At 43.1% G+C, this 27,885-nt stretch overlaps 1 protein-coding gene across 1 annotated transcript in view; it reads right to left on the bottom strand.

Moving 5' to 3' along the window:
* PLS3 (plastin 3) overlaps positions 1-27,885 on the bottom strand; it is a 254,813-nt gene that overhangs the window by 55,358 nt on the left and 171,570 nt on the right. Inside the window, exons 10-12 of the mRNA XM_082264386.1 lie at positions 18,284-18,379; positions 14,114-14,309; positions 6,934-7,012 (exon numbers count right to left, since the gene is read on the bottom strand). Coding sequence (XP_082120512.1) covers positions 6,934-7,012; positions 14,114-14,309; positions 18,284-18,379 — 371 coding nt within the window. The remainder of the gene's footprint in view (positions 1-6,933; positions 7,013-14,113; positions 14,310-18,283; positions 18,380-27,885) is intronic.

Raw genomic sequence — 27,885 nt, 5'->3', positions numbered from 1 at the left:
GTGTGAGAACACCTGAGCCACTTTATCTGGTGAGTTGCCATTTCTGCTGACCCCTTGGTGTGACACTTGGTGGTGGACAAAAAAGGTGATCCAGTAGTAACATCACTCATTCCTGGACGGTCTATGGACTTTAAAGGACTTTTATACCCTTATGAGAGTGTTTTCAGTAACACCCTTTTTATGTATGATTTTATTGTTTTACATTTTTAAAAGTCACATCCAGTGACTTTTTGCGCTACTATTCTTTTTATTTATGTTTTCCAATATATATCGTTATTTGGTGAAGTAGCAGCAGTTTTGTAGTTTTAGCAGTTAATGAACTGACTCCTCCAACAAGCGCAGAGATATCCTGTTTGACAAATTTGTGTCCAGATATATACTTCATTAAAAACAGAGCGATCCATTTAAGCTGGTGCTGATCCATTAAAAGCGCTTTAAACACAACAGAACTACATTAACTTGTACAGCAGGGGTAGGCAACCTTTGAAGTAGAGATCTACCTGGAAAAAGATGAAAGATCAAAGTTAGGCGTTTGGTGCCCTTTTTTGAATGAAATGAACTAGCAGGGCCTAACTAAATAATAAGGAAAACCTGAGTTAGGCTTACCGGTAACTCATTTTCTAGAAAGTCTTTAAGGACAGCCTCTGAGACCTACCTAGGGCTCCTCCCCCTGGACAGGAAACACATACCCCAATTAAAATAAAAGGAGGTCCTCCAGGCCCACACTTTAGCATTACCAAGGACCATAGGAAGGCACTAGAAAACCAAACAAATCATCACAGCGTGATAACATAACGCCAGAAAAACACATCAGGGGGTAATCCCAGCTGTCCTCGAAGACTTCCTAGAAAATGAGTTAAAATTGGAGAAAACCTCCAATCATCTTCCAGGACAGCCTCGGAGATGATGCGCAAGAACTTACCACTTTGGACGTAAGGTCCTCCAGGCGGTGGTCCCGCCCTAATGCCTGATCTTTGCTTGTAAGCAGATCCAGGCGATAATGCTTCGCAAAGGTAGAGTAGTTGGACCATGTAGCAGCTTTGGATATTTGCATATTTGCTCTGGCGAAGCACCAGCTCTCTCTGCCCATGGTGCCAACAAGGCTCTGGTTGAGTGTGCGTTAATAAATGGAGGCAGGGCCCCTTGCCGGCTATAACACTTAGCAAAAGCTGATCATATCCATCTAGCTATGGTGGACTTGATGCTTTTTGACCTCTGCGTGCACCTGCAAAAACTATAGCTAAAAAAATCTGACTTTCTAAACCTCTTTAGAATTCTTGATATAGCAAATGAGACTTCTGCGAACGTCTAACCGACCAAGCATTTCCTCTTTACTGGCAGGAGAGGAGTAGAAAGTTGGTAATATAATATCCTGGGACCTATGAAAGGCTGAGGATACCTTCGGGAGAAATGCAGGATCTGTTTTAAGAACTACTCTGTCCTCGAAAATAGATAATGGCTCCCTACTGGAAAAAGCCTGTAACTCACTGACCCTTTGTGCGGATGTAACCGCTACCAAGAGAATGGTTTTTAAGGTTAGACATTTAATAGAGGCTTCCTCCATGGGCTCAAAGGGGCTTAGCATCAGAGGTGGACAGGATTGAACTGCCACTGGTTTAGGTTTGGATAAAGCCTTAAAGAAGTTTGATACAAAAAGGATCCTGCTGCCTTAAGAAACACGCTAAGGGCTGAGGCTTGCACCTGTAAGGGGCTAACCGAGAGCCCCTTGTCAGCACCCTCCTGCAAGAACTCCCAATACTGTTGGGATATCTGAAATTCCATGGCCATTATCGGACATCCAGGAGTTTACCTTTTTCCACATTTTGGAGTAGACAGCCCTTGTAACAGGCTTGCGACAGTCAACTAAGGTCTTCACCACTTTTTCTGAAAACCCCTGTGATCTTCGATGCAGTTACTCAGAAGCCAAGCGGATAGCTTTAGTGTTGACACCTGAGGGTGAAGAACTGGTTCCCTGCGTGATCAAGCCTCCCCTCTCCAGGAGGAGGATAGGGGGAACTGCAGATAGGCTTTGCAGCCTGGAGAACCATGCCTCTTGAGCCAAAAAGGGCCACCAAGCGAGATTGGTCTTCTGAGAGGATATTCTGTAGAACTTGTGGAATTAACATAACCAGGGGAAAAGCATATGTCAGGCTGAAAATCCAGGGATTGGTCAAGGCATCTATCCCTATTGTCTGATCCCAAGGGTCTAAGGAAAATAACTTTGACCTTGTTGTTCTTCTGGGATGCAAAGAGATTTCTGGCACCCCTCATTTCTGAATGATGACCGTAAACCCCTCCTGACAGACTATTTGTTGTGGCACAGCCGTTATCGACTGAGGAAATCCGCCAATGCATTTTGAGAGCCTTTCAGGTATATGGCTGAGATCCAAGCCAACTTCTGTTCTGCCCAAGCAAAAATGTTGCTCGCTATCGCTTGCAGCCGCTGACTCCTCGTACCACCCTGCTTGTTGATGTATGCAACAGTGGTAACGTTGTCCAAACAAATCTGAAGAGAAGAATCCTCCAGATCCAACCAAAAGGCACTCACCACCCTCTGGACTGCTAACAACTCTTGTTGGAAGACATTTAGGCTTCTCCCTGAGCCTGCCACCACCAAGAGGGACCTCTATCTTTGAGGGCATGAAAACTCGGTTGGTGGAAACTTGCCCAGGGAACTGCAGGAAAACAGGAACTCATAAGGCCCACTACCTGAGAAACTTCCCTTAGAGAGACCGATTGATAGCCCTGAAGCTTTGAGGCTTAACGGACCATCTTTAGAAGTTTTTCCCCTGGAAGAAAAAGCTTTCCTTCCACTGGGGCGATCTCATACCTAGGTATGAGACTCTGGGATGGAATCCAGGCAGGATTTGTCTCGGTTGATTAGCCAACCCAATGCCTGAAGAAGATTCTAAACTTCTTTCAGCTCTGCTGCTAGTTGGTGATCGGATCCGGCTATCAAAAAGGTAGATCGCCCCAAATAAGGAATGGTTGTGATCGCTCTCAAGTGTAAGGGAGCCAAGGCTTCTACTAGAATTTTTGCAAGAATTCTTTGTGCCGAAGCTAGGCAAAACAGCAAAGCCTGACATTGGAAGTGGAGTACCTCTGAGCCCCTCTTGACTGCCAATCTGAGAAATTTTTGAAAAGCTGGCTGAATCGGAACGTGGGGATACGCATCTGAGATCCAGTTTGGCCATAAAACAATTCTGATACAGGATGTTTCTCCCTGAAAAGATGGATTCCATCCTGAAGTGCTTGCAGTTGAGAGATTGATTTAGGGGCCGGAGATTGAGGATCAGGGGAAACTTGCCTGATGGCTTTTTCACCACAAAGACATGCAAATAAAATCCCTCTCCCTGCTCTTCCTGGGGAACTTGGGTGAGAACTTTTTGGTCCAAAAGATCTCCTATTAGGAGACAAAGTGCTCCTGCCTTTAACCGATCTCTGGGTAGGCTTGTCACTAAAAAGGGGGGGGGGGGCGAATTCGAACTCCAGCGTTTAACCAGTCTGAATTAGATCCAAAATGTACGCGCTGGAGGAAATTGCCACCAATTGTGGGAGAAAGTTCCCCAACCTTCTTCCTACTGGGAGACAGGAGTCCTTGAGGTTTGGCAGGTTTCAGAGGAGGATTGACTACTATCCCTCTACCCCTGCCCTTGTGCCCCGTCCAATGCTTTTTCGGATGGTTATCCCTGTCAGGTTGTTCTTGCTGCCTCTTGCCATGAAGGGAGCTGCGGCCGATTGTTCTCCTTCTGGATTCGAGGAAGGCCTTTTTTTGTCCGCAGTGTATTCTAGCACTTCCTCTAGGTCTGTTATGAAAAGATGATCCCCTGAAAAAGGGATACTGCAAAGGCGTAGTTTAGATGCGGCGTCCACTTGTCCATGTTTTAGGCACAGGGCTCGTCAGGCCGAGTTCACTATTGTAGGGGATTTCGCTGATAACTTGACTGACACTGCCGAGGCATCCACCAAATAACCTTTGAAAAGCAGAGGGAATATTTTAAAATCTGTCGTCTTGAGGTCCCAGCCGACAGGTGTGACGGAAGCTGGGAAAGCCAACACTCCAAATTACTTTCAGCGCAAGTTGCTGCTAAGGCCGGTTTTAGGCTGATAGGAGGTAGAATCCCAAGCCCTAGGAGGTAGAATCCCAAGCCCTGCAAAGTAGGATTTCAACCCTGTCCATGGGGTCTTTCAGAGCCCCCATATCATCGAAGGCCAAGTCCGATTTTTTAAGAGATCTTCGAGAGGGGTGCGTCCAGCTTTGGTACCTTGTTCCAAGGTTGAGATGCATCTTTTTAAGCCCCCAGGAAAAAAAGGCTCTTTCCGGGTTCTGCCATTACAATTTAATGGAATCCATAAGCGAGCTATGGACTAGGAATACCCTCCACTTCTTAGCAGGAGACCCCTCATACATTAGGTCATGCTTTGACAGCTGTACCTTTTCCGCTTCGATCTCTAAGGTGTTGGAAATGGCTTTAAGTAGATCGTCAACATCATCAAGAGAATTTGTATCTTGAGCCCCTGGAGGAGTCACACTCCCCTCTTAAATCATCCTCTAAAGCCTAATCGGCCTGTGAAGATGCGAATGTAGATGTGAATATAACCAGTACTGCAGGACCCTGCATTTTCTCTATCAAACCTTTATATGATTTAAAGGCTGAAGCAATTTCATCCTTGACTGATGTCAGAATTATGTGAAATGCGGTTACGGATTAGTCTTTTACCAGACTATGCACACAACTATGGCATAAGGGCTTTTCCCATGCAGAGTTAAGACTAGCTGCACAACCACACATTTCCTTGTGGGGGCTGCCACCTCGGTCTTATCCTGGGCTTTAACCTATGTTAAAACAGGAGACAAACCGCACTTGAGACCAGGCCCTATCCCAATTCACCACTGTGCAGGATACAACCAAAAAAAGAGTGCCCTGACTGCTGAGACTATCCCAATAGCCAATAGGTCAGGAAAAAAAAAAATATATCTCCCAGGTACATGCAAAAGGGACCCAATCCCCAGCTTACCTGAGAGGAGCTGGTGGGAGCTACAGCCGTTTCTCCTGTCTGTGAGCTTGCAGGGTTGTCCATGCAGTCTACCAGGTGGTCTTTTCACAGCCCTGCAGGATCACACCTGAATAGCACCAGTAGCCCGATCTGTTTGGTGCCTGCGCCGCTTTAAATGGAGGCCTGAGCCATAAGCCCCTGGCCCCCGCTGATGAAGTCACTCAGCCAGCCCCCACTGCCTATGCAGCTTCCTGCTTGAACAGGCTGGAAAGCACTGGCTCCGCCCCCCATAGGAAGTGACACGCCAGCCGAAAACTCACACAGTGAGGCATTCTGAGCCAGCTGGGACACATGGAAGGCCTGGGAGTCCATCAGCAGCAGTCCTTTCTCTCTCCAAGGCAGAAGGCAGTCAAAGCACAACCCTACTCCACTTCTCTAGGGAGAAATCGTGCAGGCAACAAAAAGGTACAGCCAAAACTTTGGAGGGAAGCGCCACCAGACAACCTCAGACCTAGAGCTCCCCAGGTTCCTTCATGTACAACCTATCCTTCCAGGGGAAACACTAATACCGAGATGTGAGCCTGAAGGACCGCCTTTTATTTTATTTGGGGTACGCGTTTCCTGTCCGGAGGGAGGAGCCCTAGGTCTCAGAGGATGTCCTGGGAGACGATTGGAGAATAAACCTAGCCTACCTTATGAGTGGACAGTTTGGGCAGCGGACGGTATGCGGAGAGCGCCACTAGGGCAGCGGATGGTATGCGGAGATAGTTACTAGGGCAGCGGAGGGTATGCGGAGAGTGTCACTAGGGCAGTTTTTATTTCTATTATTTTTTTACAATTTTTTTTTCGCTGCATTGGACAGTAAATAAATGGGAAGTGCTCTGTGCTAAGCGGCTTCCCATTCATTCACAAACACAGTTTGCTTTTGCTATGTTTTGGTTAGGAGCACAGTAAGTGATCAGTACCGATCACTCATTGTGTTAGTTCAGAAAGGGAAAAGCCCAGTAAATTATTTTACTGGCCCCTTCCCCCACTCTCCATTTGGAAACATCCTCCCCCCCCCAACAGCTGGTGGGGGTGGAAAGAAGGGGAAGCGGCAGCACTGCGGGGGGGAGGGCAGCAGAAGGAATAGGTAGCTGGACGGGGGGCAGAACTGGCAACCCTGCTCCTGCTCCAGGGGGCCAGTGCGGCCTCCCCTTTACACCTGACAGAAGGGACGACAGGGGCAGCATTTACTAGAACTGATCTCCTCCAGCAAAATGGGGAGAAGGAAAAGTCTGCTTTCAGCTGCTGCAGGAGAAAAAAAAAACAGCCGATTGGTTCTAGTAAATGCTGCCCCCGCCGCCCCATCTGTCCAGGTGTGACAGGGAGGCTGCACAAGCCTGCAACCCCTCAAACTATGGCCATGCCCCTGGCCACTCCAGCTGAAGGGAGTGCAGTTGGGTGGTGGTTAAAAACAGGGCTTAACCATGGGGTTTTAACCCCTCCACATACAATATATGAGCTCTTACTGCCCTGAACACCCTAAAATAGTAACACAGAGTTCAGAGTTTTAAATTCTATTTTGCCAGTTCAGTCTGACCTCAGGAAGTTAATCCAGAAGAGCACAGAGCTCTTCTCCCTCTCTTGCAGCCGCTGCTGGTACCGCTCCACATAATACTAGCAGGGATGAAGTGGAACGCAACTGGTATCACTCCACTACAGAGAAGGTATCTGCAGCCGTTTGCTCCTACCAAGGCCACCGGAACCCTCGGCAGCTGACGCCCGCTCAGCTTCAACTTAAAGTAGTCACGCTACTCAAATAGGCCTGCACTGTGCATTATGCTGTGGGGATGGCAAGACGTAGGCACGATTCACCAGTCGCCTGGGTGTGATCAACTGTGGACCCTGTACAACAGTATGAACTACCAGATTTAATTTTAAACAGATACATACCTGAACAAGTGGTTCACATGAGGATTTACTCCAAGTGAGTTCATCCAGTTACGGAATGTTCTTTCCTCTCGAGTTTCCCCTAAAAATATGCAAATATTTTAACTGAAGAATTAAAAGCTTGTTTAAAAAATAAAAAAGGAAAACATTTTGTCAAACTGCAGTCCTATGTAGAATGCCAAGCAATTAGGATTTTTAAACTGTAAACAGAAAATAATTGTTTGCTACTTGCAGAATAATGAAGAGGAGATGTCGGAATTCCATTTTTATTCTCTAGCACATGCTAATAACCAAAAGTTGCATAAGATCTTATACTTTGGGGATTATTAATAGAATATATACAGAGCTGTTCATCAAGCAAAACTGAAATGTTCATTCAGCCTTTGTAAGTGGGACAAAACTGAATATTCTCAGGCTATTCCTCTACAGGGCCAAGGTTATTCATTTATTTACACAAAAAAAAAAAAAAGCCTAGAAACAGTGTATTAGGATCGCTAGATGGAATTGGTGATCATAGCAAGTACCGTACATACTCCAGTATAAGCCGACACGACTGTACCATGCCCGCAACACTGCATCTCTTGTAGTATGCCCGCAGCCCCGCATAATGGCAGGTAGTGTGGCTGTGGAGGAGTCTCACTTACCTGTTCCTGAGGCGCCTTAGATTTAAAAATGGCACCAACACGTCATTGCACATGCGCTGCCACCGCTCAGGAAAGCTCATATAGGTTCGGCTATTCCCGGGAATAGCCGAACGTGTGTGCCCTCTCTCGAGCGGCGGAGGCGCATGCGCGCTTACATGTTGGCGCCATTTTTAAATCTAAGGCGCCTCAGGAGCACGTCGGGCCGGCCGGGGACACTTTTTGTGACTTGAGTATAAGCCAAGGGGGACGTTTTCAGCACAAAAAATGTGCTGAAAAACTCGGCTTATACTCGAGTATATACGGTACTTATTTCCTATGATAGTCAGCTCCATCTATTGTCCGTGCAATATTTTCCCCCAAACAACTATTTTTCTTTGAACAACATTTGACTTGTAGAAAATAAGTTGAGAACTTTTTATTTTGCCACATTTGAGCAGAACAATTTTTGAATAAATACGCTCCTAAGTATTAATATGTCTGCCTAATCTAGAGATTTACCTACTAAAGCTAAACTCCAAACAAACATCTTAAGGCACAAATGAAATGCATATGTGAGCACTCTATTGCCAAAACCTTTTTATTTTGGTTTACCCAGACTTTGGATTCAGGCAACCTGCTAAGCAGAATAGCCAGGTCCTAGATTCAGGCAACCTGCTAAGCAGAATAGCCAGGTCCTAGATCGCTTAGTCCAAAATATATCCCCACCAAAAGCCATGGGTCAGCAACTTAGTGCTCCTGTAAGCAATTTCCATGTGCTAGGACAGATTGTGCATTGCACCAGAGCCAGATCCTGCTTTTCTCAGTTGGAGTCCTTCTAGTTTATTTAAATATAGGGGAGGGGAGGGTAGGAGGGGGGGAGGGGTGACCAGATCAAATTAATCACAAAAAAAACAAAAAAACACAACAAAAAGCTGATTTTAAATCAGCACCATTTTTACAAACACAAAAGGAATGGTAAAGAATAATAGCTCTGTATAGATCTGGTAAGCTGAAATGTACATTTGTGGTTTTAGGTTTATAGAATAATGTCAGTATGAAAAATATTGATTTACTATACAAAAAAAAGGGTGCAGATATGTATTGTGTCATTTGTGAAGGTAGTCTTTAGTCATCTTTAAAATGAATCCTCTTGTACCCATTTCTCTGGTTGCAATGCCACTTGTGTCACAGAATGAATGCCTGTCAAAATGGTCCTTTGTCTTTACTTATTCCATAAACCCAACAAAACAATACGCAAATCCCAACGAAATACTGTTAAGAAAATTAACATGCAGTATATACCGTTACCAGTAGATGGTGCACACTGATCAGGTTAGTTTGAAGGATAGGGTTTGTTTGAAGTACAAATGACCAACTGTACAATTTTAACTTGCCCAATTTGTCACGAGGTTCATTGTAGGATATGCACAACAGAAAATGATTTAACTCCTTAAACTGATAGTATAAAAAGAGTTGAACACTGTATACAGACTTTTGGAATTGATGACCGCAAAAAAAAAATCCCAAGGAATTCTCAAAATACAGGGCTTTGCAGCACAAAGCACTCAACCAAGGCCTCATGCACACAGGACATTTTATTTCCTCCCCTGAATGCCTTTGCTCCTAGCAGGAAAAAAAGCTTAAAAAAAAAATAAAGCCATGTTTTACAGAGGCGTTTAGGCACGTTTAAAGAGCCAAGTGTTCGAGCATTTATGGATTCCAATGGCCAGAATGTTCAATATAGCCACGGCAATAATTGCTCAAGCGCTAAATGCTTTTAGTGTTTAGAAGCCTAACACATTCTCTTTCCCAAAGCTCCTCTCCTGAACGTGCTGGTGAAGGGGATTTTTTTATTTTTTTTCGTCCAGCCTGTGAACACTCCTCTAATACGCCTGTAAAAGCCTGTGTGCATGGCCACATATGCAAACATAGAAGTTTTCAGTCTGGAAAAAAAAAAAAAAAAAAGTCTGGTAAAAATGGGATTTTTGACTTGCTGTAAAATCCATTTCTCCGATGTTCATTTACAGACACCGCTCCTGATCTTAACCATTGTGTTTTATAGCAAGTCAAAAATCCCATTTTCTTTTTATTGACGGATACAGCTCCTGATCTTCTTAACCATTGGGAGGTCCCAAAGCAGTGTCAAACATGAGAGGTGGGAAGAGCAAGAAAAAAATTCCCAAGGCTAAACCATAGCCAACCAGGTAACAGGAGCTCAACCAAAAAACAACTGGAACCCACCTGAAAAACCATTACACCCTCAAAGAGGACCAGGTACTCTAAACAGCAACCTGCAAAACCTTGGGGCCAAGAGAAGCATCCGCAGATGCAAACACATCCACCTTCTAAAATTTTTGAAAATGTACACCGACGACCAGGTGGCCCCTTGCAAACCTGCATCACTGACGACTGATGAGGGAAGGCCAAGGAAGCACTGGGCACCTGAGTAGAGTGTGCCTTAACAGGGAAAGGAGTAACCCAACCCTTGATTGACTAGACCTGCGTTACCGTCTGTCTGTTCCATCTGCAAATGGTCGCAGAGGAAGCGGACCGTCCTTCCTGAGGCCCATTCATGAGCATCAATAGTGAGAGTCTGACTTCTTTAAAGACACCGTAAGCTGTCAGGAGGGTTGCCAGGTACACCCGAATTGCCTGAACCACATCCGGGGCAGGCAAAGCTATTTCCTTAGGATGTTTTGGCCTGGGACACAGGGAAGGCAACACAATGTCTGTTTAAATGGAAATCAGAGACAACCTTTGGAAGTAACGAAGGACAAGGGCGAAGCACCACCTTATCTCTGAACCACTAAGTAGGTAAACTACAAGATAACGCCGCCAGTTCTGACACTGCACACAGAAGCGATCGCCACCAAAAATGCTACCTTCTGGGACAGTGTGAGCAAAGGAATCTCTCAATATTTTCAAAGGAAGGCTTCTGGAGAACAGAGCACCATGTTGAGGTCCCAAGGTGGCAACAGAGGCCGCACTGGACATGCAAAGTGTTAAACACCCTGAAGTAAGGTAGGTACACACCAGGGAGTGGGTGGCCACAGATCGTTAAAAAAAAGACCGCCAAAGCCGACACCTGGCCCTTGATGGTACTCAAAGTCAATTTCTGCTCAAACCAATGTTGAAGGAGGGTCAAGACCTAAACCACCAAGAGTGAGGGTGAACCCCAAGAGACTCACACTATGAAATGTAAGTTTTCCACGTACGATGGTAGATCTTCCTGGCTTCCAAAAGCTTTGGAATCACCGACACAAACTCCTATCCTTCAGCACCTGGCTTTCAACTGCCAAGCCAACAAAGCCAGCGCCTGTAAAGCAGGATGGAAGATCAGGCCTTTGGGACAGAAGATTCTCCCTGTTTGACGTAACTTGGAGACTACCCATCACCAGCAGCACTAGGTTGGTGTACCAAGACCAGTGAGGCCAGTCCGGAGCCACTAAAATTATCAGAATCCCCTTTGCCTCAATCCTGCACAAGAGTCTCAGCAGAATCTTGGGAAGGAAGGCATAAATCAGATACTGGCCCCACGGGGCCACCAATGAGTCTGTGGCATCTGCCAGAGTATCCCATGACTGTGCCAAAAACCTCCGCACATTTCTGTTAAACGCCAACAGATCCACCATAGGGGTGCTCCTCTGGAGATGCAACTGATGAAACCCCTCTAGATGAAGGGACCACTCATCTTGATGAAATGCCTGCTGGCTGAGATAATCCCCCTGCCAGTTTTCCACACCCGGAATGTGTACAGCAGATGAGACTGGAATGAAACAGTTTACCCACTGTAAAACGCTGCCAAGACACTTCTTGTGCTTCCCTGGTAAATGACATAAGCCACAGCCATGGCTTTGTCCGATTGAATTTGCACTGGTAACCCCTGAAGACAGTCCATCCAATGATCCAGGCACAGTCTGCCAATCAACTTCCTGGAACTCCGAGGATCAATCTGGACTCAGTGTCCAGACCCCTGAGCAGAGTTCCTGAGATGCCTCCCCGTCCAGGCAGGCTAGCATCTGTGGCGACCACTGTCCAACACAAGGGGAGAAAGATTTGCCCTGTCGATGCGCCGGAGAATGAAGCCACCAAACCCTCTTGTTCCCCGAATCAGCCGGAACTGATTGTCCATAGACAGTGGACACTTGTCCAATTTGGCCAGAATCTCCCTTTGCAGGGACCTCTTATGGAACCATGCAAACGGAACCGCCTTGAAGGTAGAGACAATTAGACCCAGCACCCACATGCAAGTCTGGAGGGATGACCATCTTCTGGAAAGCAGATGAATTGCAGCCTGCAGTTTCTGGAGTTTGTTTAAAAGAAGGAATACTCTGGCTAGAGCAGAGTTCAGAGTCAGACCCAGATAGTCCAGTTTTGTGGAAGGAACCAGAGCAGATGACAAAATTCAAAATCCAGCCGAACTCCCTCAGAGTCTGTATAGTGAGCTCCATGTTGTCCATCAGAGCAGTAGGAGACTCTGCTCGCAGGAGAAGGTCATCCAGGTAGCCCAGTACTGCGATCCCCTGCTGATGTAACAATGCTAACAGTGAGGCCAACACTTTTGTGAAGACCCGAGGAGCAGAGGCGAAGGTGAACGACACATATTGGAATGTGTAGGCAAGCATCCTTGACGTCTTTAGAGGCAAAGAAATCCCCCTGATGCAGGGATGCCACCACCATGCAAATGGATTATATTCTGAACTTCTGTACCTGCACAAAGCAGTTTAGTGTCTTGAGGTCCAGGATTGGACGCACCTTGCCCTCCTTTCTGGGAACAATAAACAGGTTTGAATAAAACCCTGTCAAACATTCCGAAGTCGGAACTGGAACATGACTAGGTAGAAAAAAAAAAAAACTAAGTACCTAGAGTAGAGAGGGGAGTATACCCCTTGGGACTGCCCATAGGTGTAGTCAGTCTTTTTCTGCCTAGTGTCCTACTCCTGTAGGGGGCAGTATAACCCAATGTTTAAGAAGATCAGGAGCTGTGTACATCAATGAACGAAAGAAAGTGGCGGGTTTAAGCTCAGTGGGCCTGGGACCTTTAGGCCCCATTTACAACTGAGCAATTTTATGCTTGAAGCTTGTAGTTCTAAAACACTCAAAGACAAAATTGCATTTGTTTTAATGGCCCCAGTTCACAACACAATTGTGTTGCCTGAAGCAAAATGCCTGTCGCTCGAAAAAGTACTTCGAAAAGTAGCTTCTTTTTGGCACATTGGAGGCAGATTGGGCCCCATAGACTTTAATTGAAATGCCTGAAAATGTACAAAATGAGTTTTACGAGTGTTTTGTCACACGTATTCTGCTCAAACAGGAGCTCTCCACCCCTAATCTCCTCCACCTCCCCTCCTCCTAGGGCTTTCTATTGGCTAAACACCTAAAGCAGTAAAACGATTATAATAGGCTTCTAAAAACGCTCAAAAACTCTCAAATAAAAACGCCTGAAAGTTGCTCTGCTCAGGTGTGATTGCAGCCTAATTGTTAGTAAGGGTCAATAGAGGAAAAGTAACAAGGGGGAAGGGTTCCAGTAAAAAATGGGGATCATAAAGAGGAGAAGTTCAATTATCAGTAACGGAAGTATTTCAATAAAAGCTAATACAGAATGAGCTCAACCGTCCCAAAGGAGTAAAGTCCATTCTTCACAGCACAGAATACACAGGGCTACTACTACTTGCTGTGCTCCCTAAGGATATAATAAATGTCATCCCCAATTAAACTCTTAGATTAAACTAAAAAACTACATTCCAGTTGCATTAAAAATAAATAAATAAATAAAAGGGTATAAAGTCTTGTAGCTCATTTTACTTTGAAAAGTAGCCACACCTGTTGATTGGACAACCCTTGTGCTTACTTTGCAGGGGGCATGTGTGAAAGATCACTGCTTCCCCACAGAGGGTAAGGGTACTCCTCTGCAGTATGCTGGCAGAATTGAAGTGTCTCTTCTCAGGCTTTGGCTGAAAAGCTATAGGACTTTGCAGTCTTTTTGCACACCTGGAATGTTTTTAGTTGATTTAAACTGAACTTTAATGGCACTGTAGGCCAAATAAATCAGAGATCCCAGCTGTTCCTGCCAGTATGGACTCTAAACAGCACAAGATTGCAGGCTTGGCATTTCTAAGGTAATACAGACACTACTATAGCAGCAGACAGTAGTAAATACATTCCAAGACCCCATCTCTAATAGGTGCCACCTCACACCAGCCTCTAGTCCAATCTGATGGTAAGATTGATACTTTTATAGGCCTCATTCACACGGCCGTAACAGTGAGAATTTTTTTTTTACTGATTAGGGCACAGAACAAAAGTTTAATGCATAAAAATGGTCATGTTCTTTTTCCCAATACTATAAATGTGTATAGATGCAGATACTAGACCTAAAAAGTGCATGTTTATGCATTTGTGTGCATGTCTCCATTGAAAACAATGGAGCTGCTGCTTTCAAATCTGTTAAAGTAACTTTGTTTTGTTTTTTACAGCCGTAAGTGAAGCCATATAGGTACTCAGGTAAAAAAAGGTTTCTACAGTTTCCCCAGACCTAGCTTGGATTAGGGATTACTCACCTTCAAGGAGTGTCCAGTCAATATCTTGGTTCAAAGGTTTGGTAAGTGCTGGGTATTTATTGAACAGATTGGCCACAAAAGCCAAGTTTAATTTTGGATTTCCACTCATGACATCAGCGGGAGTAACGAACTGTCTGCAGCCAAGTCGGTCTGCCTGTTGGAGCATGTTCTCTGCTCTCTTCAAATCATCCTTTTCCTATTGGGACAAATAGACAGTAATTACACAATTGCAAATATATTTTGCACATTACCACTGATTGTCACTTCCTAATAAACCAGATTTTGTGTGAGTATTGGTGTGCGTGAGGTTGTCTATCCATATAAAGGAGGCAAGTAATGAGATGCTGCCTTGGTACATGACATCTGACAGCCACTGAAACATGGAGACAAAGCTGTCAGTGAGGCAAACAGTGATCTGATAGGACTGTGAACCACGGGAGGGAAGGACAGACTATCAGAGTGCATACAGAGGTAACTAGATGAATAAACAGGAATTTTATTGGCTTGATATCTGGGCTAAGCTGAAGCAGCAGTCATATATTCTTTATTACAGACTAGTCCATTCAAGATTTCTTCTTTGCAGCCAAAGGCCTGACCTGCTATAATCTGACAAATTCTTGCTGAAGTCTGTCTCAAATTAATAATATCAGGTAGGTAAAGCAAATGCAGAGGGATTATCAGCAGGGAACGTCAAAATCAAATCTGCTGTGTAGATCTGCATGGTGTATGGGTACCTGAATAAATTCCAAATCTATAATGTTTTCTGGGTCAAATAAACCCAATAAAGGAAAAACTCTGCCTAGAAACATGAAAGGTAACTCCAACCAAAACTGATTTTTTTTTCTGTACCTAGAATGGGACAAAGTATGATCCCCTTACAAATTGTTTTTAACGTTTCTATCCTTTTCCAGAATAACCTACTTGCTGAGCTCTACGGACACTGGTAACTGGCCTAATTGAATTCCTAATATATTTCTTCAAATAATCCTTTAGGGGGGGCAGAAAGGTTGTGTTATTGTCAATCTAATGTCCAAGAATGCATAGAGGAGAATTGGGCAAAGCATAGTGAAAAGAGATGTCAAGTCCTCCTTAACTCCTTCCTGTCTCCTCTTGGTTGCACTATAACTGAGTCTTAAAGTGGTTGTAAACTCTCACATAAGCCAAGTGAAGTGACTGGCCTCAGGAGATACACAGAGATTAAAACAAATCCACCTACATAGGTTGTACCTTTTATCTGCCGTCGTTTCTACATCCAAAGTGCTGAATTTATAAAGCTTGTTTGAGCTGTCCATAAAATGGGGGCAGAGAGCTGAAATTACACTATGCAGAGCTCAGTGAGCAGAGCTCTGAGAGCTGATTGGAGGAAAGGGACACCCCCCTTCACACAGCAACAAGAACAGCGGCCACTCAGCTGGAGATCCTCCCCCCCCCCCCGCGTCAACATTTTTCTTGTCAGGAAAAAAAATGTCAGAAGGGATTCCAGCTAATGGCAAAGAAACCGCAGACAAACTACACTTAGAGCGCTTAATTGAGACAAGTACACACAATAGAGGGATATACTTTGTTCATATTTCATGTCTGAGGTTTACAGCCACTTTAATGCCAGGAGGCCTTTCCAATCATGTGATTGGCTGTCACAGAGATAACAAAAGCCTGTACCACCAGCTGCCACTCAAATACACTGAATGGGAGATGCTTCTGACTGCTCAGTCTCTGTGCTGGAAGTGCAAAGTGAGAATGCTCTAAGCACAGAAACCTCAACCACCACGAACACACATGCAGCATTAAATCTAAAACGGCTCTAAACTATAAACTACAGCATATGGAGGTTGAGAAGATCATCGCTAAACAATGGGGGGATCCTATTGAAGGACAGGGTATTGGGCCCTGCGCAACCTCAGTTTATATATAGACGAGCTCCCACAATTTGGGATATGGTTGCTTTGGGTCTTGCAGATCCCCTGTTCTGAAGGAAGACAGACAGTTTTTTTTTTTTAATCAGGATTTTATGCCTGTGACCGTTGATCAGCCTGCAGACATTCAAAATGTAACATCAAAAAACGTAAAGGAATTTTCCTCCTCGGTCACTAATAGAAATGATAGAAACAAGGATCTTATTCTCTGCAATACGCATGGAGTTGTCTACATGTTAGAGTGTGATTGTGGCCTCCAATATGTAGGCAGGACTTCTAAAGGCACTCCCCATACATATAGTAGAGCATATTAATATTAAAAAAAAGGTCTTAAAACACAGTTTCCAAACATTTTGTAAATCATAACAGGGACCCTAGGGGGTTGAGGTTCTGGAGGGTGTAGAGAGTCAATAGGCATTGGGAAGGAGAAAATTTTATCAGGCTTTTACCAATATGTTTTTTTAGTATTGATACCCTTAAAATATATATTTTTAGTTAAGGTAAGATTTAGGAGGTAGGTTAGAGTTAGAGTTTTTGTAGATTCGTGTGAAGGATAGCCGTGGGTTTGGGTTTTTTTTAACGCGAGTCTATTTCTTTTAATTCCCCCTCCAGGTCTGTGAACCGACACTTGAGCTGTGCTGTCAGCCAGAATTTTAAAATTATTTTTTGTTTTTGATATATACTCCTATGCTGACATTAGAGAGCACTTAAGTGGGGTACACACTAGTAGAAAATCTGCTGAAAATTCCCATCAGAGGTAAAATTGTACGATTTTCGGCTAGTGTGTACACAACTTTCAGCAGCCGATGCCGACATTTTCAACGAAAGAAAACAGAGGGACAAAACACCAAATTTTTATCGGCAGTCCCCAGACGACGTGAAAAATCGGATACGAAAGACCGCGCATGATCTGAAGTTGCTGACAACCCGGAAGTCTAGGAACAAATGTCCCAAAAAAAAAAAAACATTGGACGAGAAATTTCGTGAACATTTATGCACTGTCAACTAAAAACGGTTATGAACGCTGAGCAAGAGACAAATCGGAGGATATTTCGTCCGATTTCCATCAAGTGTGTACGGGCCTTTAGTCTGCATTGTATCATTGTTGGCCATGTTTACATGGTAGCCTGGGTTGTTTATTAAGGAGAGGGAGACCATGCTGACAAAATCCCATTAGACGCAAAGCATATGGCAGGAGGAGCCGCACTAGACAATGTCACCCGCTGCTATCCTACAGTACCGATAGGAGATCGGCGATTGCGGTATTTCATGTTATGCTTTATACCAAGGAGTGTTTTGTGAGTAATTTTCTTTAGTAAAATTTTGCGTTTTTACATATGGAAAACACTTTGATTGTTAATTTCCCTCACATAACTGGGATCTGTTTTACGAACCCCTGCTGCTTCATATATCTTTTTCCCTGTGTGGGATAAGAGTTAATGACCTGCTGGTAACACAGGGGTCATATGATTAAGATGAGCGTGCTGTTTGTGGGTGAAAGGACCAACCACCTGGAGTGAAATGTGCTTCTGAATTTTCTGTGGAATTTTTCTAGCTCATTGCGGAACTTTTGGGCTTTATGAACTTTTATACCATATATTAATAAAGAGATCGTTAACACGTTCAAAGTGTTCTTACATATACATTTTTATGTTCATTAATTTTGCGCTGCACTCTTTGTGTTATGATATATATATATGGATACAGGGCTTTGTGATAAACCCTTTAGTGGTCACCAGGCAATATTTACCATTTCTTATTATTTGAGTAATTGTCTGCGACGATTGGTTTTTTTATACTGACACATGCTGCACTGGGGCATTAGAGTCCACCCTACCTGCCACCGCACATATGCATTATGTGCTTAGCAATAGGTTAATATACAGGGCACACACAACTAGTTTGCAGTGATGTAGGTTAATATTACATTAATACTATGTATTTATATAGCGCCAACAATTTACACAGCGCTTTGTTTACTGTGAATATACATCAGTCCTTGCCCTTAAAATTTTAATCTAAGGTCCACATCTCACATCCATGTATACTAGGATCAATTTAGGCATAAGCAAATAAGCCTACCACCAACATGTCTTTGGAATGTGAGAGGAAACTGGAGTACCAGGACAAAACCCATGCAAACACAGGGAGAACATTAACATTCCATGCAGATAGTGTTCTGAGTAGGATACAAACTGGAGACCCCAGCACACACCCTTTTCAAATGGGTAGTGCCCTTGGGAGTGGAAATACTTACATTGAACCCAGACATGTTGATATCAATCCTCTCTTCACCTTCCTTTTGTCCTTTGGGTGCAATCTGGTTGAGCAGCTGGAAATAGGCTCTGGAATCCTGAAGAATAAAAAAGAACTGTGTTAATGAACAGCAAACTGCACCAGGCAATTTATTAAGTTTATATAGTGTTAATACAGATAGTGCAGCGATACCTATATGTTTGTGTGTGTCAGGGCTACTATAGAAGGTAATAAAACTTTGTTCTCATTGATGAATTCCATTTGCATACTTTCCACCATTCCAGTGTAAAACCTTGACACAATGTTAGTTGTTCCCTAAAGCCACCTTAACCAGTCCCAATAAATCAAGTTACAGTTGAGCGGCATTTAATGTCATGACACTCCAACTCAGCCACAGAACATGGTATGGCCCCATGAAATCTGGAACTGTGGCCAGTATGCATTTGGTACTAATTGTTATTGGAGGTGTAACAGTGCCAGTCAAAGTGCATATTTTGCAGCATACAGAACACACTACTAAAAAATTGTGAGAAGTCCATGCAAAGTGGTAGTTGTGATGAAGCTGGTATGACAACCAAAACGAAAGCAAGTATTTATATAATTATTAAAGTAAACCTGTCAGGAGAGAAATAAAGGGGCAGTCAATATGTCCTTCACCTGAAAATAGTAGTTGACTGGCTGTTATGCAGCCACTCTGAACTGGAGCAAGTATGTAGATCAGGAAAGTCAAGTTCTCATCTGCATATTTGTTGCAGGCCAGGGACTAGATGTATTGAAGCCAAAGGCTCAGTGTTAAAGGTTTTTTTTGCCTTTTACTTTATCTCTCCAGGGGACCAAGAGCATCTTGCAGATTCCCACCTGTGGCCCAGTTGTTCTCTATGTGCTGGCTGTAGCTTCACCCCCCTCGGAATTCTATTTATGGGTGTTCCTGTTGGAATTATCTGTCACTATTATGGATGACCGATCAGCACTGCTGGTTTATTCATAATAGTAAAAGATCAATCAGTGCTTTGGCTGCAGATACTTTACACAGAGTTGCAGCTCTTCATGGTTTACCATTATGAATGAACAAGCAGAGCTGCTTGTTCATTTATAACACTGACCGGTTACGGTGTCTTATCAGGGTTGACTGCACACATGCACATCTCAGCGTGCAGGGTGGTTTGGAGGGGGGACTTTTTGGAAACCTGTTTGACCACACTACTCCGAAACTAAAGGGACACACTGGAAAAAGATAAGCAGCTCTTTCTTGGTCTCCTAGAAAGCTAAAAAGCTAAAACAATAAAAAAAAAATAATAATAATTCTAATATATATATATATATATATATATATATATATATATATGTATATATATATATATATATGTATATATATATATATATATATATATACACACACACACACATACATACACACATATACATACACACATATACATACACACATATACATACACACATATACATACACACATATAGTCAGGTCCATAAATATTGGGACATCGACAGAATTCTAATCTTTTTCGCTCTATACACCCCCACAATGGATTTGAAATGAAACCAATGAGCTGTGCTTTAACTGCAGACTTCCAGCTTTAATTTGAGGGTATTTACATCGAAATCAGGTGAACGGTGTAGGAATTACAACAGTTTGTATATGTGCCTCACTTTTTAAGGGACCAAAAGTAATGGGACAGATTAACAATCATGCAAACTTTCACTTAATACTTGGTTGCAAATCCTTTGCAGTCCAATTACAGCCTGAAGTCTGGAATGCATAGACATCACCAGACGCTGGGTTTCATCCCTGGTGATGCTCTGCCAGGCCTCCACTGTAACTGTCTTCAGTTCCTGCTTGTTCTTGGGGCATTTTCCCTTCAGTTTTGTCTTCAGCAAGTGAAATGCATGCTCAATCGGATTCAGGTCAGGTGATTGGCTTGGCCATTGCATAATATTCCACTTCTTTCCCTTAAAAAACTCTTTGGTTGCTTTCGCAGTATGCTTCGGGTCATTGTCCATCTGCACTGTGAAGCGCCGTCCAATGAGTTCTGAAGCATTTGGCTGAATAGGAGCAGATATTGCTCGAAACACTTCAGAATTCATCCTGCTGCTTTTGTCAGCAGTCACATCATCAATAAATACAAGAGAACCAGTTCCATTGGCAGCCATACATGCCAACGCCATGCTTCACTGATGAGGTGGTATTGCTTTGGATTATGAGCAGTTCCTTTCCTTTTCCATACTCTTCTCTTCCCATCACTCTGGTACAAGTTGATCTTGGTCTCATCTGTCCATAGGATGTTGTTCCAGAACTGTGAAGACTTTTTAGTTGTTGTTTGTCAAACTCTAATCTGGCCTTCCTGTTTTTAAGGCTCACCAATGGTCTACATCTTGTGGCGAACCCTCTGTATTCACTCTGGTGAAGTCTTCTCTTGATTGTTGACTTTGACACACATACACCTACCTCCTGGAGAGTGTTCTTGATCTGGCCAACTGTTGTGAAGGGTGTTTTCTTCACCAGAGAAAGAATTCTTTGGTCATCCACCACAGTTGTTTTCCGTGGTTTTCCGGGTCTTTTGGTGTTGCTGAGCTCACCGGTGCATTCTTTCTTTTAAAGGATGTTACAAACAGTTGATTTGGCCACACCTAATGTTTTTGCTATCTCTGATGGGTTTGTTTGTTTTTTCAGCCTAATGATGGCTTGCTTCACTGATAGTGACAGCTTTTTGGATCTCATATTGAGAGTTGACAGCAACAGATTCCAAATGCAAATAGCACACTTGAAATTAACTCTGGACCTTTTATCTGCTCCTTGTAAATGGGATAATGAGGGAATAACACACCTGGCCATGGAACAGCTGAGCAGCCAATTGTCCCATTAATTTTGGTCCCTTAAAAAGTGGGATGCACATATACAAACTGTTACAAGTCCTACACCTTTCACCTGATTTGGATGTAAAAACCCTCAAATTAAAGCTGAATGTCTGCAGTTAAAGTACATCTTGTTTATTTCATTTCAAATCAATTGTGGAGGTGTATAGAGCCAAAAAGATTAGAATTGTGTCAATGTCCCAATATTTATGGACCTGACTATCTACATACACACACTATCTCACAAAAGTGAGTGCACCCCTCACATTTTTGTAAATATTTTATTATAGCTTTTCATGTGACAACACAAAATAGCAGTGAGTGTACAGCTTGTATAACAGTGTAAATTTGCTGTTCTTTCAAAATAACCACCATTAATGTCTAAACTGCTGGGAACAAAAATGAGTACACTCCTAAATCAAAACATCCAAATTGAGCCAAACTAGCAATTTTCCCTCCCCGGTGTCATGCGGCACGTTAGTGTTACAAGGTCTCAGGTGTGAATGGGGAGCAGGTATGATAATTTGGTGTTATTGCTCTCACTCTCTCATACTGGTCATTGGAAGGTAAACATGGAACCTCATGGCAAAGAACTCTGAGGATCTGAAAAATTGGATTTTTGTACTTACTGTAAAATCAATTTCTCTGAGTTAATCTACAGACACAGTGCTCCATAAATCTACAGACACAGTGCTCCATAAATAATAACTAGTGGGTTATATTGGCCCATCCAGGCAAAACAAAAAAACACCTGGCTACGCCCATGGTCCATCCACAGCTGGTATATAACCCCTCTCTGTTCTAGGTAATCAGTTTAGTACCAAGCAGTATCAAACTCCCATTTTCGCTTTCCTTCATTGACGGATACAGCGCTCCATAAATCATAACTAGCGGGACTTCCAAAATAAGTGCCAAAAGGAAAATGAGGGGTTGGGGTAAATAACCCAAGGATAATCATAAGAGCCCTTAACCAGGACACAGGAGCCCGGTCTGAAAAATAAAGGTTTGAAGAAAAAACATGCACGTGCTCACCGTCATATCCAGAGGCTGTCTTTGGAAAATAGATGTATGAGTGCTGCCAGCATTGCTGCATAGGTTCAAGAAGTGGGTGGGGGGGGGAGGGGTCAGCCCGTCAGTGTGCAGACCACCGCCGCACACTGCATCAAATTGGTCTGCATGGCTGTCATCCCAAAAGGAAGCCTTTTCTATAGATGATGCACAAGAAAGCCGGCAAACGATTTGATGAAGACAAGACGACTAATGTCCCGTACACACGCATCGATTATTGTCCGGGAATGTTCGGCCAACGTCCGATCGGCCGTTTTTCGGCTTGTTAAGTATGATGCTTCCGACAACCGACTCCGACTTTTCGGCCGAAAAAATCTGGTGTGCAGGCTATAAAATTTTTGTTGGCCAACAACACAACGAACGATTTTCCGTCAGTCAGTACAGATTTCGGCTGACAAAAATCTGATAAGCAAGTCTGGGCATGCTCAGAGAAGAAAAAACACAAAGAAAGTTAAACACATGACATCACTTCTGAAGTAGGTTTTTGTTGGCTGAGAAAAATCATGTGCAGTCTAGGCACATTCCAACCAACAAAACACAACTCAGGACAAAAGACGGACGATCGGTCGGCCGATAATCGTTGCGTGTGTACGAGGCATAAGGACATGGATTACTGGAACAATGGCCTGTGGTCTGATGAGACCAAGATAAACTTGGTTCAGATTGCGTCAAGCGTGTGTGGTGGCAACCAAGAGAGGACTGCAAAATCAAGTGTGTCCTGCCTGGTGGTGGGAGTGTCATGGTCTAGGGCTGCATGGGAATCATGGATGCCAACGTGTACTGTGACATAATGAAGCAGAGCATGATTCCCCTCCCTTCCAAGACCGGGCCGCAGGGCAGTATTCCAACATGATAATGCCCCCAAACACACCACCAAGACAACCACTGCCCTGCTAAAGAAGCTGAGGGTAAAGGTGATGGAATGGTCAAGCATGTCTTCAGACCTAAACCCTATTGAGCATCTGTGGGGCATCGTCAAAACAGAAGGTGTAGGAACGCAAGGTCTCTAACATCCACCAGCTCAGTGAGGTCATGGAGGAGTGGAAGAGGATTCCAGTTGCAACCTGTGAAGCTCTAGTGAACTCCATGCCCAAGAAGGTTAAGGCAGTGCTAGAAAATTATGGTGGCCACACAAAATATGTACACTTTGGGCCCAATTTGGACATTTTCACTTAGGAGTGTACTCACTTTTCTAGTCAGTGGTTTAGACATTAATGGTTGTGTGTTGAGTTTTTTTGAGGGGACAGCAAATCAAAACTGACAATGTTATACAAGCTGTACACTTACTACTTTACATTGTAGCAAAGTGTACTTTCTTCAGTGTTGTCATATGAAAAGATAAAATATTTACAAAAAAGTGAGGGGTGACTGTATATATTATATGATGCATCTTATGTAATGCCAGAAAACTAGAATTCTCCAAAAAGAAAAAAAAAAAAAAAAAAAGGAAAATTCAGCACTGAAGCTACAATGCGTCTTTCATGACAGGTTCTCTTTACTGTGGAACTCCAGGTACATTTTTTCAATTGTTCTTGGTAGAGTGGGGACAGGTAAAGGTTTTTATTACTGTCCCTTTGTTAAAGCAGGAGTATGGTGGATATCTTCCAATTAGGTCACCTGTCTCCTCATTTCTTGTGTCTAACAGAAGGTGAGGGAATATCTTCCATATGAAGGGCAATAAAAGCCATCACAGGTTCTAACTCCTCTCCACTCCATAGAAAACTGGAGAAAGGGTTATTGCTGGAGTCTCACATTTGTTAAACACAGAAAAAGAAACATCAATTCAAAGCACAGCAAGTGAAGTGCACCGTGCCAATGTGCACACAGAGTAAGAATAGTGTCTGGCTCATCAAAATGTGTTGTCTTTATTACTTAAGTGATTCAGCCGGCTACACCCTTGCAGCCATCAAGTAGCAGAGCTTCATTCTGGCCCGATTACACCACTGATGTTTAAGCTTTAATGTAATAAGGAGAACAGAGGATGTATTAATCTTGCCGACAATGAACTGAATGAAGCGCATTTGTCAAGTTGGAGGTAATAGATATCTTAAAGAGTATCCAAACCCATAAACAAAATTGTAATATTTAATAAATTACCAGTCCTTGGATGTGGCAGCTGTATTCATTTTCTTTGAAGGCTTTTTGTCCTTTATTTTCACCTGGTAATTCTGAAAAAAGAACACTTACTGTCTCTGGTGGACAACGCTCACTTACTGCGATGTTTCTATAGCGGGAGCCACAGTTGTCACCCAGGCTGGGTTTCAAACATGTCTTCCTCTGTATCTCTAACACAGGATCATGATGGAATTAGTATTTTACAGAATAAAGGTAAGGATACTTATGCTTTCATTTTAGCTTACAGGTAGTGACAGGGACACTGCATTTCTGGCAAGATCCAACAGGTATTTTCTGCACTTGCTGAAATTGTTTTTTTAGCCTAAAAAATTAATGCAGGCACTACATCCAAGGACTGGTAAGCTGCAACATAATACATTTTCTACATTATTCTTGAGTCAGTGTTAACTGGGCAATAATGAACATTTCTGGGATTGGGAAGTGCTTGGAATGTTGCCCAGAGTTTTTCCAGCATGTGATAACACAATTGTTCCTCCTAATGTGCACCCCACTGCATCATGACCACAGAGTCTGCTGAAAAACTCTGTCACCATCAATTAACAGTTTAGAATGCTTATGTACACCCATTCTTAAAATGGGTTGAAAATCTGGCAGATTCAGCAGGGACTGGACGCATTTCGATCCATGTATGAGCAGGCTGGTTTCAATCTACCGACAGACTTCTGTAAAATCTGACTGTTGGGTTCTTCCCCCTGAAAGACCAGTGCTGCCAGCTAAAAAGTGATTAATGAATGGCCTGCTTACCTTCAGTCCCCAGCATCCCCCAAAAGGTAATTTTTAAAGGGTCTCCTTCACCTAGCATACGAGATTACATTTTTTTTTTTTTTTTATTTAGACCAGTAAGCACCACAGTAGCTACCACTAAGGGAAATCCTGAAAACACGACCTGCTTAGTTTACTGAACATAGAGCTGAGCAGAGCTGTATTACTGAGCTTAAAGCCCATTACCACATAAGGCAGCAATGCATGTTATGTGCATATGTGTGCTGTGGTGCCATTCATTCTAAATGGCACACCAACATACCTTTCCCATTCCACCAGTGTTTACTGTTTAGGCACATAAAGCACCACTATGAACATTTTTGCCATGTTTTGGTGCATATGGAAGCCCATTCAAATAAGCTACCTTAATGCAACACACAATTGGAAAGATGTAAAATAGCCATAAAAATATTTCACAGCATCTCAATATGTACACCTATGGCTCTTAAGCTCACCACACGTTACAATCAGACTGTACATTCTCCTTTAAACCTACCAACTATGTAGTGCTAGTGCCTTCCTCATCAGATACAGAGTGATCAGTTCGGGTGAGCACTTAAAGTTAATTAGGATTTGGTAAATCTTACATTAACTGTACAGAGCTTGTACATTCAGATTGTAAATTGTGGCGCCCATTACTAAGGCCCAGATCCCCATTCTGACAAATTCCACAGCCACACACATCACTACCTTATCCAATAAAGGCTCACAATACAAAAAGGTCTCAGCTCAGCTAAAAAATAAAACCCTTGTTACATTTTTGGCAATCGTAACCTGTTGAGCAATCAAATATCAGTTTGCACTACAGCCTTCAATATACAAACTCAGAGATAAGTAGCAATAAAAACAAGGCTTCCTTTCATTAGTCAGTTTAAAGCGATTTGTTCATTATATACCTTAACAGAGTTACCAAAGTCAGTTAGCTGCAGAGAGAAGGAGGATGAGGAAGAGCAGAAGAGACAGCAGCAAGAATCCATTTGATGCATTAGAGGGGAAAGACAGATTCAATTAGTTAAATGAAACAGACTGTGCTCCAGTCACTGTGGAAATGTATACACATGTTCAGAGTAGGAATATACAGTAACACATGATGAATATATGCTATACAGCATAATGCTAATGACACAGTGAATTCTTCACAGAAATATACATTTCAAAATTACCAATATTTCTAAAACTGTATAGGGAAGATGCACTTTGGAATACCTTTTCAACCCTTTTTATTTAACTGATTAATGGGGGTCAGAAAGATTTTTTGTTAGGAAGTGGATGGGTATGTTTAATTTATATAATTGTAAACAGGTAGCATTTCATTCAAACTAACAATACGTAATTATGTTGGAATGTGAAGTTCTAACCTTGGTGTAGCATTTATGAAGCTATGCGCTTGGCTATTGATGTTGGCCATGTGAACGTCATCATATATTAACATAGCTGCCAGCGTAAAGCTGGCCATGCAATATACAATTTTCCCTTAACTATGTACTGCAAGGTCCTCCCTAATTGCATACAATTTCAAAAGGGTTTAGGTTTGAATCCATATTTTATGGTTTCGGTAAATCTAAAGGAAAATTGTACAAGAGATTTGTATAATGTATGGCCAGCCTAAGGGGCCCTTTCACATGATTGCATTGCAGCAACACGCAATTGTGTAATGCAATGACATTCGGAATGGCTCCACTATGCACTTTGCAAATTAACGTGCGTTGCTGTAAACTAGGCAGCCAGAAATGGCACTTGAACCTTTTTTTGTGCATCTTACTGAATAAAGCAGCCCCTTCGACTGAATAGGCTGCCCTAATTCTAATGAACCACAGCAGTGTGAATGGGCCCTAAATGAAGTCAAAGGTGTCTATTCCTCAGTGGTTCATTACAGCTGCCCACACTAGGTTGGTGATTTTGAGATAGGGAACCCATCAACACCACCTCCCTCAGCAGCACAAGCATATTTCTGAAGGGCAAATGGGTTGGTAAATACCACAACAGGGGACTTAAATATTTGTGTTATGTCCAAAGTACTGGGCATGAATCATTTGGGGGAGTGCATCTTAAACCTGACAATTCAAAGAGCCCATTCAAGAAATCTATTTCAACTATAAAAACCAATGGCCAACGCCAATCAAATAAAATGCGAAAAAAATGTAAACATGCACTTATGGGGTTAAAGGTAAACTCCAGTCAGTTATAACAACCCCTCACCCCTTCCAGTATATTAAGGATTTAAAGCTTGCTTAGTCTATGGGACATGTACTAGAGGGAACGTATTGCCTTATTACGTCTTACAGGCTTCCACCCAGTTAGTTCCAGTATTGATGACTGGTTTTACAAAGCCGCTTTTTTCCAGTCATGTCCTCATGTATAATGCAGGACCTGTGCCCACCACTGGTCCTGCATTGTAGGAGACAAAAAGATTAAAACAAAACGATTAAAAAGATTGCAAAAAGGTCCCTATTTTTTTTTATTTTAAAGACGTTCTACTTCCCTAGCCTGTGCAATGTATTTGCACAGAGAATCACCAAACCTCTTTTAGGGTCTCCTGCCAGCACTTCTGGCTCCTCCTTCCTCGGGAGTACCTTCATAGCAAGTTGCTTGCTATGGGGGTACTCATGAAGGCTCGATCCCAAGCCGTGCTGTCTGCGTCTATTGATACGCACACAGTGCGGCTTGGCCCTGCCCCCTTCCCACAGGATTTGATTGACAGCAGCAGAAGCCAATGCCCCACTGAAGCCTACATGTCCTGTGAAGGGAAGAGCAGAGCCGCTGCTC

This window comes from Pelophylax lessonae (assembly GCF_965119305.1).
Source record: "Pelophylax lessonae genome assembly, chromosome: 7".
Lineage (NCBI taxonomy): Eukaryota > Metazoa > Chordata > Amphibia > Anura > Ranidae > Pelophylax > Pelophylax lessonae.
Note: the sequence above shows the minus strand (reverse complement) of the source record. Positions and strands in the feature narration are given on the sequence as shown.